The sequence below is a fragment of the Heterodontus francisci genome, chromosome 19 (assembly GCF_036365525.1).
Source record: "Heterodontus francisci isolate sHetFra1 chromosome 19, sHetFra1.hap1, whole genome shotgun sequence".
Taxonomy (NCBI): domain Eukaryota; kingdom Metazoa; phylum Chordata; class Chondrichthyes; order Heterodontiformes; family Heterodontidae; genus Heterodontus; species Heterodontus francisci.
In genome coordinates this window covers 55,253,127-55,265,133 of record NC_090389.1, presented here as the reverse complement: position 1 = coordinate 55,265,133, position 12,007 = coordinate 55,253,127, and the positions used below count along the sequence as shown (strand labels likewise).

At 42.6% G+C, this 12,007-nt stretch overlaps 1 protein-coding gene across 3 annotated transcripts in view; it reads right to left on the bottom strand.

Annotated features, from left to right (window-relative positions):
• dennd6aa (DENN/MADD domain containing 6Aa) overlaps positions 1–12,007 on the bottom strand; it is a 148,425-nt gene that overhangs the window by 129,318 nt on the left and 7,100 nt on the right. For all 3 annotated transcript variants that reach the window (XM_068051680.1, XM_068051679.1, XM_068051681.1), the window contains exons 2-3: positions 3,567–3,605; positions 3,437–3,479 (exon numbers count right to left, since the gene is read on the bottom strand). In XM_068051680.1, the coding sequence (XP_067907781.1) occupies positions 3,437–3,479; positions 3,567–3,605 (82 nt within the window). The remainder of the gene's footprint in view (positions 1–3,436; positions 3,480–3,566; positions 3,606–12,007) is intronic.

Genomic DNA, 12,007 nt, shown 5'->3' with positions numbered 1-12,007 from the left:
ACCTTGTATCCAATTTGAAAGATGAGAGTCTGGTATGACTCATGTTGTATTTTACACCTTGATTCTGTGCGAGGAAGAACTTTTTATTGCAGCGGGTGATAATGACCTGGAACTCGCTACCCACAAGGGTGAAGTGGGGGGGGGGGGGGGGGGGGGGGGCAGGGGTTGGTGGTGGTGGAGCGGAGATAATCAATGATTTCAGAAGGAAATTGGATGGCGATTTGAAGGATATAAACTTGCAGGCCTATGAGGATCGTGCGGGGGAGTGAGACTGACTGGATTGCTTTGCCAACAGCTGGCATGGACTCGATGGGCTGACTGGCCTCCTTCTGTGCTGTAAATGACTATGACTCCATGAATGTTGTATCATTGCACCTCCAAGGTGTGTGACAGTATGGAGCCCAATACTACACAACACAACTTTATTTGATGTCTTATTAAGGTTTTACAACGGCTCATCATTATCGCTTGGCTGTTATATGCTATACCTCTAAAACCTAAAGTTCCATGGCCTTTATTCACAATCTTAACAAGCTCAGGTGCTACCTTCAATATCTTGTGAAGCTGTACCCCTAGATATCACTGTTCCTACACAGCACTAGGTCTACTTTTAAATCAGTCCAATTACTTTTTCTGAAAAACCAAAATGCACCAACTGTCATTAACAATGAACTTCATTTTAGCCTAATTCCCCATCTTATTGATATCCTTTTGCAGCTTCACTCGATCTTCTGCAAAATTAACTATGACCTGCTATCTTGGTATCATCTGTAAATTGCGACAGTATATCCTGCAGGTTTATATCCAAATGATTAATACACACAGTGAACAGAAGGTGCCCTAGAACTGAACCCCATGGTACACTACTACCCACTACTTTTAAAAAATTGCCCACCACTCCTATTATTTGTTTTCTCCCTTCGAAGCAATCTTCTCTCGCAAACTCCCACATGATACCTTGTCAAAGGCTTTCCTAAAGTCCATGTACAACACTTCCACTGCATTTTCACCATCTACCATGTCTATTATCACCTCAAAGCTTACCGTGAAGTTTCTCAAACACGAGCGTCTTTTGAAATCTGTGCTGGCTACTCTAACAAATTTTTCTTTAGATATGCAGTAATTTCATGATTAATTGAAGACTCTAATATTTTCAATATTAACTGGCCTGTAATGACACAATTTAGTTTAGTCTCTTTTTTAAAAGAAAGTGGCTACTATATTGGCCACTCTCCAATCTTTGGCAAACATCCACACTCAAAAGCCCTGAAATATAATTTGGAGAGTCTCTGTAATTTTCTCTGATATTTTCCCCAGAATCCTAGCACGCATTCCTTCAGCCCTTGACTTTTCAGTCAGTAGCGAAGTGACGGTGCTCACCACTGATCTCGAAGAGAGCTTCCCACAAAGATCTAGCGATCTCTCTGGTATGGATTTCACCTTTCCAGACATAAATTTGAATCAAAGAGATTGCCAGCGAGTCATGTTATCAGGCAGGGTAAGCAGCCAATCACATTGAAGAATTCTCACAGACAGCAAACCAGGAAGTAAAATGCACTGATCATAATTTACTTTTTATAAATTTTACAGAGAGCAAATTAAGATTTGGGCATATGCAAATAAACTTCAAGAAATAATTATATTCAAAAATCGATGAAATTTTTATCAATGGAAATATTTGACAACAAATATAAAATTAATTTTCTGGGTCAAAGAAGTGATTCAGCAGTAGTTATGGCTTAATACGCCTTTAAAAACCCAGTTACACCTCATTAACAAGGTGTATATTTCTCAACAATTTATAACAGCAAAATTACAGCGTAAAAGGGAAAGTTTTCATCAGTTTAGTGATTTGTAAGATTGTCATCAGGGGGCGGTGGGGGGGGGAATCTTCAACAACTTACCCTGTGCAGAAACAGGGAATCACGGACAGCACCTTTTGGATTTCTGAGTTTAACCGTGCATGTACGGATGTAAGAAGTTGCTGTCAGTTTCAATGGATAATGAGAGAGAACGCTGACAGTTTCCCTGACATTACAACCACAAAATTTGGGCCAATATCTTTCTTTAGCTTTATTAACATAAGTAAAATTTTCCTTGTACACATCACCCTGTCACTCTCAACCACTTCAGTATTCAGCTCATTTCCAATATCATTCTTTAGTAAAGGTTTGCCGTCCATGTCTCCGTTATAAAGACGTCTGCAAACGCGACATGAAATCGTGTGACATTGATCACAAGTCGTGGGAGTCAGTTGCCAGCATTCGCCAGAGCTGGCGGGCAGCCATAAAGACAGGGCTAAATTGTGGCGAGTCGAAGAGACTTAGTAGTTGGCAGGAAAAAAGACAGAGGCGCAAGGGGAGAGCCAACTGTGCAACAGCCCCAACAAACAAATTTCTCTGCAGCACCTGTGGAAGAGCCTGTCACTCCAGAATTGGCCTTTATAGCCACTCCAGGCGCTGCTTCACAAACCACTGACCACCTCCAGGCGCGTATCCATTGTCTCTCGAGATAAGGAGGCCCAAAAGAAAGAAAAAGATGACTTCAAAGCACTTAGTCAATACCCCAGTCAATTCTAATCCTCTCCTCTCAGGAAGCGCACCCCACTTTTAACAACTGCACTTTTAATGACATGCTGCAAAATACTTTATTATTGATTTTTTTAAATATTTTTCCCCATACTCCCTCTTAGCAGACCTTATCCTGCTGTTAATATTATTTTCTCATTCTCTTTCAGTTTTTTTCATAATTCTTGTAGTCCTCATTAATCCTCTTCATCAGCATTTCTTGATTTCTAACTTCTATATATTCTTGGCAACCAAAAACTAATAGTTTCCTTCTTTTCTTAAATGCAATTCAATTGTTCTAGATCTTTGAAATGTCTTAAAAAACAAAATCCCACTGTTGCTATACAATTGTATGCGCCGATTTCTCAATCCACCTCACTTCAGTTGGCTCGCTTCTCATATTTCTAAAATCTGCCCTAATTCAAACTGGTGTTCTAGTTTTCTGGACTGACTTTTTCCATTTCTATTTGGATCTTAAACCTTGTCATATTTTGGTCACTATTCCTGAGGTACTCACCCACATTTAGTTCACATACCCGATCTATTTCATTATTCATAGACATTACAAGCAATGCCTCTGCCCTTATAGGCCTACTAACATACTGCTTGAGGAAGGAGTTCTGTACTCATTTTCAGGATTCCATTCCATTTTCTCCATTTGTGTTTCAATTGATAAATGGATAATTAAAATCTCCCAGAATAATAATTGTGTTGTTTTTGGTCATCTCTTTATTTTGATTGCAGATTTTCTCTTGCATTTCCTTTCATTCAAATAGGAATAACTTTCAAAGGTCACGGATAGCACTTAGTGCCGTTACTTTTCAGTCAAGCATGGGCTCATTTAATAAATAAAGCAATGTTAAAATTACCTGAATTGGAGTCTGGGAAGGACAAGTAACAAATGCTTGTTTTCTGGAAAACAAAGAAATGCACTTCATAATCTTATAGTAACAGTTCAAAATAAACAGAAATATGGTGTGCAGTGCTATCTATACTAACCTCTTTGTCAGATAGCTTTGCATGAGGAGGATATATTACCTAAAAAAAAAGTAACACATAAAATGTGAAAACAATATCAATATTTTTACAAAAGATGCTACAATAGTTATAGTAAGACAACTCCAATATTTGTGACAAATTATTAAAATGCTAAAAAAAATTATATTGTGAATACAAAGAACTATTTTGCAGCTTCAGTACAAAATAGCAATTAAGAGTAAATATTGACAGTTCCAATACCTTCATCTTGAACTGAGCAAAAGACTTATTAAATGCTGTCTCTTATTATAAAATATCCACAAGGAGAGCTATGCAGCAGTGTACCAAAATAATGTGTAGTCGAATGCTGGTATGGGCCTGTGCTCCACAACATAACTTGTTTTCTCATTAGAAGGATGTGTTAAGTTGAAATAAGGGCCCAGATTTTGCGGACAGCAGAAATGTACAGAAATCAAAAGAGAGGGAAAGATGGATGAGATTAGGAGAGGGCGAGATAGAGACAGAAAGAGAGAATTTTTTTTTTTACATTTTTGTATCTCCAACAATAATTAAAATCTGAATGAATGAGACTGCACACTTGTAAAAGTAAATTTCCTGCCCGAGAGAGGTTGTATAGCAATAATAAGTACCTAATATGCTGTTGGAAATTCACTTACACTGATCTGGACAAACCCAAACATTTTCTGGCAAGTTTAGTGAATATTCAATGGGTACGTGTTACAACTTCACACCCTTCATGTTTTTGAATGCAGAGTCCCTCGGCAAGGTACAGATGTAGTGATGCCTGGAGCAGCAAATCAAATCTGATGCTCGAAGCTGTTGTCTCATTTACTGCTTAATAACTGTGAGCAGATGGCTCTACTGCAAAATCTGGGCCAATAAGGTACTTTCTTGTATGAGGGAGAAGTCCAGTCACATTGTGCTACTCTGACACAGACAGATAGAGTGGCTGGTTACTGAGCTACATTGGCGAAGGTCTGTGAGCATACAACCCCCTGGGTCCCCTGACAGATAGAGAGTGAGAGAAAAAAAACCTTACGAGGGAGGTTCAAAAAACAACTGCTTTATAGTATCTCATGTTATTTTAAGACTGGGCTTTTTAAAAATCATACAATTACCTGACTGTGAATTTCATTCATAAAATTTTCCAAAATATGGACTCTTCAATTTCAATTCAAATGGGCTACTTAGTAATCTTAATTGTAAATGCAAGTGATTATTATAGTCTGCAAATAGTCCCTTCCCATAAAATATGAATATCAGAAAACATGAAAGACTTTTATTTCACACTTACGCCTCTCAAAAAGGTCTCAAAAACTTTGCATAGAAATAATTACTTTGAAATACATTAATTCATGTGGGCAAACATTGTAGTCATTTTGCATCCCATAAATTGAACTAAGATTAATGACTAGTTAATTTGTTTGGTGGCACTGGTTGATTGAGAAATGTTGGCTACAGCAGCAGGAGAACACCCTGCTCTTTTTTTGAATGGTGCTAAGGGATCTTTTAATATCTACCTAAATCTCAGAAAAGGCAGAAAAAGGTTTCTTGACTTGATATCTTATTCAAAGGATGGAACTTATGAATCAACATTTAGAAAAATACAAAACATGAAAAGTAGATGAAATATTGGACTATAATAACCTTTTCACCTCCTGGGCAAATCTAACCCAGATTGATGGAACTGAAGCCACGTGTCAATGCTATCCTAATGTGGCAACTCGACAGCACAACTACCCACTGTTTGAAAACCTCACAGAAAGAAGTCAAACAATGGCCAAGATGGGAGATGGAAATTAGCAGGGGAGAGACCATGATCAGTGGGCTTTGATCTTGCAGGTGCTGTTTTTGTGGGGGGTTTTTTCTGCGGTTTCAGTGCCGTTTTTATGGCATTTCACCCTTTGGGATTGGAGATCTACCGTGGTTGTTGTTTTCCTTTTGGTTGGGGCTTTGGTGCCTGTCCCAGGAAAGCTTCAAGAAAAAATGGCTGCAACCAACACCAGAGCTCCAGGCCAGGGCGTGTGTAACACCGTTAGGGTGGCGGTGAAAGATAGTGAAGAGGGGCACCCATCAACTGCACCTTCTTCATTAAGAAAATCCTGATTGAATGCAGTAGATTCCAAGCTGTGGACATCTTCTGCCTGCCGGATTTCTCCAGCAGTGGATATTTCGATGTGATGTTCAACAATGTGGCAGAATGCATCAAGTTCCTGAAGATCTTCAAGGAGAGGGGAAACCAGGCGCCGCTGTCAATCCTCAAGGCGGAGCCGCTCTTCACGCTGCCGTCGCAACAGAGCCAGCTGGTGACAATCCACCTCTACAATCCCACATGTCCCTGTCATCGATGTGCTCACCTTCCTCGCCAGGTACGTCGAGGTGGCCGGCAGCAGCAGAGGTCAAGGACCCCTTTGGGATTTGGACCAGCAAGCAGCAGGTCAAGGTCACTGTGAAGGTCGATGCCAATGGAGGCACCATTCATCCTCCATCCAGCTTCGCTATCGGGGGAAGTCGAGGCTTCTTGGACTACGTGGGGCAGTCCAGAATTTGTCGGACCTGTGGCAGCCAACTGCATCACAGTCATCTGCAAGAACTGCAAACAGAAAGGCCATCGCACAAAGGACTGTAAGCAGAGTAAGTGCTGCAACCTGTGTGATGGGGCCCCCCTACAAGACTTGCCCCAAGCGGTACCTGAGTTACGCACAGGCAGCAAGGTGCAAGGAAAGGCTGGAGGAAGGAACTGTAAACGCATCTCATGCAGCGAAGGAAAGCAGCAACTCTCCCCACAGTGAGGAAAATCCATCTGAGAAGGAGAAGAAAGGGGAGGCAGCTGCAACCAGCGACCCAACACCTACCCTGTGCCAGGAAACTCCTTCTCAACACACAGAATCAATGGAGGAGGAAGCAGCAGTGGAACAATTGGATGAGTGGCAAGTGGTCAAAAGGAAAACCACAAAGAGGAAGCCCCCAAAAAAGGAACAGGTCACCACCCAAACCAGTGGCAAGAAGAGGGTACCGTCTGAGATGGACTATGGCAGCTGCACCCCACCAGACGAGGAAGGGCTGGAAAGACGGCACCTGCTAAAGAAGTGGCAGAACGCAAAGGAGCTGGAAGAGCAAGCCCCCCAGCTCTGTGGCACTGGAAGCAGCGATGGGCCCAGTGTACCCCAACCCCAAAGCGTTGAACCCAGCAAGATGCCGAGTGCACCCCAGCTCTGGGAGACCGAGAGCAGCAAAGCGTCCAGCGCACTCCAGCTTCGGGAAGCCTGGAGCAGAAACGTCAGAGGAGGAACAGAGGGGAAAGATAGCACCAGCAGAGAACAGTCCAAACCTCGCTGCCTACAAGACACACACCCCACTCGTTCAATGTCACACCAGCAGAACAAACCCCCCAGTGAGTGAAGGGTTTTCTGAGCCCAACACATCTGTAACAGCTTGTGCACACTATGGGTATGCAGGAACATATCCAAGGACTGGGATTAGTAAGGACACCTGGTGTGGTAATCAACATACAGTTTTAAAAGGGTATAAAGATTGCTTCCATTAACGCATGTAGCGTTAAATCCACTATGCGATGTGCTTCGACCTTGGGTTACCTTGCCAAGGTCACAGCCGACCTACTGTTTCTGCAGGAGTGTGGGATACCCCACCTCAGCACTTACAGGCAATGGTCACGATGGTGGTCCCACGGGCCATTGATCTGGTCAGGGGGAAATGATTCCCGTTCCTTTAGCAAGGGTATACAGCTGTGGGGAGGCAACTTCACCATCTCCGAAGTTAAGGAGGTGGTGGGTGGTCGCCTCCTCGTAGCAGACATAATGTACAACGATGCTCCGCTCCGGTTAATCAATGTGTATGCCCCGATCCAATACAGTGAGCAGCTGACCGTCCTCCAGCAGCTTCCACTGCTGCTGGCGACGTCCAGTCTGGTCTTTCTAGGCGGTGACTTCAGCTGCATCATTGATGCAGCTGGATGATCTGGCAATGACATTGGCAAACTGGATGCTACGTCTAGATTCCTAATGGAAAAACAGTATAAGATTCTAAGCTGCACAACATCTTCAGCAGCTCGCAGATGGAGCACAGTGTAGATATACCTGGTCAAGACCGGAGGGGTCTGTCTGTTCCAGGATTGACTTCCTGATTGTGTCCCGTGCATTCACCGTCAGTTCCACCAATGTCAAGCCCGTATTCTTCTCTGAACACTGCCTCTTACTGGCTGAATGTCACTTACAAGATGACCAGCGGGTTTGCAGGGGACATGGAAGCTGAACGTAACACTTGGACCCCAGAGAACTCAAAAGGGATTACAAAGGTTGGAAAACCGTGAGACCCCTGTTTGAGTCTCCAGTGCACTGGTGGGAAGCAATCAAGGCAAATATCAAGAGGTTCTTCATCCTCAAAGGTGTTCAGAAGGTGAGAGAGAGAGAGACAGACAGACAGAGGGAAATGTCCTGACTCCAGAAAAGAATGCAGAATCTGCTCCGGCTGCAGTCGATGGGGGTCAAGGAGGATCTCCAGGAGGTGAAGAGCCAGCAGGCCTCGCTCTTTGCCACGGAAGCCTCCAAGATCATCTTCTGGTCCAGAATCCGCTCCGTTGAGCGGGATGAGAAGTACTCGCGTTTCTACTTCCAAAAGGTTCGCAGAGAGAGCTCTGTGATCAGCAGCCTGAAGGAAGAGGACGGCTCAGTAACGTCATCACAGTCTGACATACTAAGGATCAGCAAATCCTTTTATGCTGGCCTGTACGACGTGAAGCCCACGAGCAGGATGGCCTCCCAGTCCTTCCTGTCATCTATCACGGAGTCTTAGATGATGGTATGCAGGAGAGTCTGGACAAACCACTAACTCTGACTGACAAAGGCCGTTAGGTCCCTCGAGACGAGTAACACTCCCGGAAGCGACGGCTTGCCAATTGAGTTGAATTCAACTCTGTGGTACTGGATCAGCCCAGACCTGCTGGAGGACCATCAACTCAGTGAAAGACACCCTTTGGTCTGCCCGAAACTTGCTGGCCTTCCAGTGCAAAAAGTTGTCCACGACAAAGTGTTGCAGACTAGCACATTCCAAGGTCCAGGAATACGTGGTGAGGGACGCACTAAAGCTTGGGGCAGATGCCGCAAAGGCTCAATGGGGAAAGACCACAGTGTAAGGTCCTCTCGTCATAGTGAACCTGTGTAAAACCCCTCGGGCTGTATGCACCAAAATATGGTTTTGCTGTGTAATGCAAATGTACATTTCATGTAAAATGGAATGGAAGGGTTGTGAGGCAACTCACGTTCTGTATTGAAGAAAACTGATTTCCTCTGGATGGGAGGGTGAGTTATGAGGAGGATGTAGAGAGGCTTCAGGGTGATTTGGACAAGTTGAGTGAGTGGGCTAATGCATGGCAGATGCAGTATAATGTGGATAAATGTGAGGTTATCCACTTTGGTAGCGAAAACAGGAAGGCAGATTATCTGAACGGCTATAAACAGAGAGGGGAATATGCAGTGAGACCTGGGTGTTCTTGTTCACCAGTCGCTGAAGGTAAGCATGCAGGTGCAACAGGTGGTAAAAAAGACAAATGGTATGTTGGCCTTCATAGCGAGAGGATTCGAGTACAGGAGCAGGGATGTCTTGCTGCAATTATACAGGGCCTTGGTGAGGCCACACCTGGAATATTGTGTGCAGTTTTGGTCTCCTTATCTGAGGAAGGATGTTCTTGCCGTAGAGGGAGCGCAGCAAAGGTTTACCAGACTGATTCCTGGTATGGTAGGACTGACGTGGGAGGACAGATTGAGTCGGTTAGGATTATATTTGCTGGAGTTCAGAAGAGTGAGGGGGGATCTCATAGAAACCTATAAAATTCTAACAGGACTTGACAGGGTAGATGCAGGAAGGATGCTCCCAGTGGTGGGAGAGTCCAGAACCAGGGGTCATAGTCTAAAGATACAGGGTAAACCTTTCAGGACTGAGATGAGGAGAAATTTCTTCACCCAGAGAGTGGTGAGCCTGTGGAATTCACTACCACAGAAAGCAGTTGAGGCTGAAACATTGTATGTTTTCAAGAATGAGTTAGATATAGCTCTTGGGTCTAAAGGGATCAAAGGGTAAGGGGTGAAAGCAGGAACAGGCTACTGAGTTGGATGATCATAATGAATGGCGAAGCAGGCTCGAAGGGCTGAATAGCCTACTCCTGCTCCTACTTTCTATGTTTGCACTTTCTGGAATGTCAACTTGGAACTGTTTTGTAATGTAATTTTTTTTAAAACAGATTTTTATGAATAAAGTATATTTTTGGAGAAAAAATAAATTAACAGAATGCTATGCATTAGAGTGATCTGATGCAGAGCACAAAAATGGACAGTGTTCTTCAATATTGATGAGCACAGAAATGCAGCAAAATAGTATGGGCTAGATTTTACGGTCAGCTGTGAAGCAACAGCGTTCGCCTCTGACCTAGCGACCTCTGTGGCATGGTTTTCCCCTTTCCTAACAGCAATTTATATCTGGCGCCAAGTTAAGGGGATCTCCAGGCATGCAGTAGCAGTACGGAGCCCAAGCAGGGTAAGCTGCCAATTACCTGTCTATCTCACTGACAGTAAACCAGGAAGTTAAAAGCACTTCATCCTTCACTTTTAGTTTAAATATTTCAGACAGTGAAATTAAGGCTGATTGGATCAAGAAAGCTTAAATATTATAAACTTTAAAAAAAATTAATAATGGAGAATTTGTATCATAATGGAGAAATTTGACATTCCACAAACTAAAAGAAGTTTTTCAGAACCAGTGAGGATGATTAGCACTAATTATGAAGTTTGGAAGTAAAGAACATGAGAATTGCTGAAAATAGAAACATGTTGTTGAAGCTTTTCATCTTGCACTCATCAGGACAATACACAAGAATAATCAATGGAAGGGAAAACAACAACTTATACTGATTGAGAAGAGAGTGCTGAATGGCTGGCAAGTGAACTCTGATTGGTAGAAGCGTTGCCATGGAGAATGCACCAGTTTACGGTGACTGACAGTTAACTGCCAAGATTTGCCAACCAATCAGCACTCTCTTCTCACGCAGTACAAGTTGTTCTTTTCCTTACATTGGTTATTCTTGCATATTATCCTGATGAGTGCAAGACAAAAAGCTTCGACAATATGTCTCTACTTTCAGCAATTCTCAATTATGAAGTTAGTGCGCCATTAAAAACCCAGTAATACCTAATTAAACAAGGTGTAACGTTTTCAAGGGTTTTTATAATGAGGCTAACAGCAGAAGGTCTTGGCAACTCAGATTTCTAATTGATTGCAGTCTGGGCGGGGAGGTTGGGGGGGCTGGGGGAGTGCAACAGCGCACCCTAAACAGAGGAACAAGAGCAACTTCTGGATTTCTGCATTATTTTGTGTGTGCGGACTCCCGTGGTTGCTATTCAGTTTCAGTGGAGTAATGATGGCAAAAGCTAACAATTTGTCATCATTACCACCACAAAATCCACACCTATATGTGTTTCAAGATATGTATTTACTTTTACATTACAAAATGAGTTAAACTTACACACATCTGTCAATATACTTTTTACCCTAAATGTATAAGTAGTTAAACAGACTGCATGTCAAAAGAACAGTTAGAAGATCTTGACATAAAAGCTGCCTTGTTTAACATTTATCAATCGCCTTCAATGAATCATATTAGTACTAATGAAAGGTCATTTAGCTGGTGCAATGCATGTTATTAATAAATGGTAATTTAATATCTATTAATATCTATTGCTCCACACACCACTGACCACCTCCAGGCGCTTACCCACTGTCTCTCGAGATAAGGATGCCAAAGACAGAAAGACAATATCTATTAAATAATTTGACAGATTCACTAGACAGAAATTCCGTGCTTAACTGCAGATTATTTCTTGATGCATCTGTAAAAATGTAATTATTAAATTATCATGCAGCAGCATTATTATACATCAAGGATGTGTAACAGACAGTTGCTTCCTTGATAACTACCTAATCATCCACCATTTGAACCGGTTATATTACTGTTTTGTAACTACGATTGGAAATTTATGTTTCATGCAGGCATCAATAAGTATTATAAAAGCAAAATACTGCGGATGCTGGAAATCTGAAACAAAAACAAGAAATGCTGGATTCACTCAGCAGGTCTGGCAGCATCTGTGGAAAGAGAAGCAGAGTTAACGTTTCGGGTCAGTGACCCTTCTTCGGAACTGACAAATATTAGAAAAGTCACAGATTATAAACAAGTGAGGTGGGGGTTGGGCAAGAGATAACAAAGGAGAAGGTGCAGATTGGACCAGGCCACATAGCTGACCAAAAGGTCACGGAGCAAAGGCAAACAATATGTTAATGGTGTTTTGAAAGACAAAGCATTAGTACAGATTAGGTGTGAATATACTGAATATAGAACATCAGCAAGTGCAAACCTGAAGAAAAACAACCTG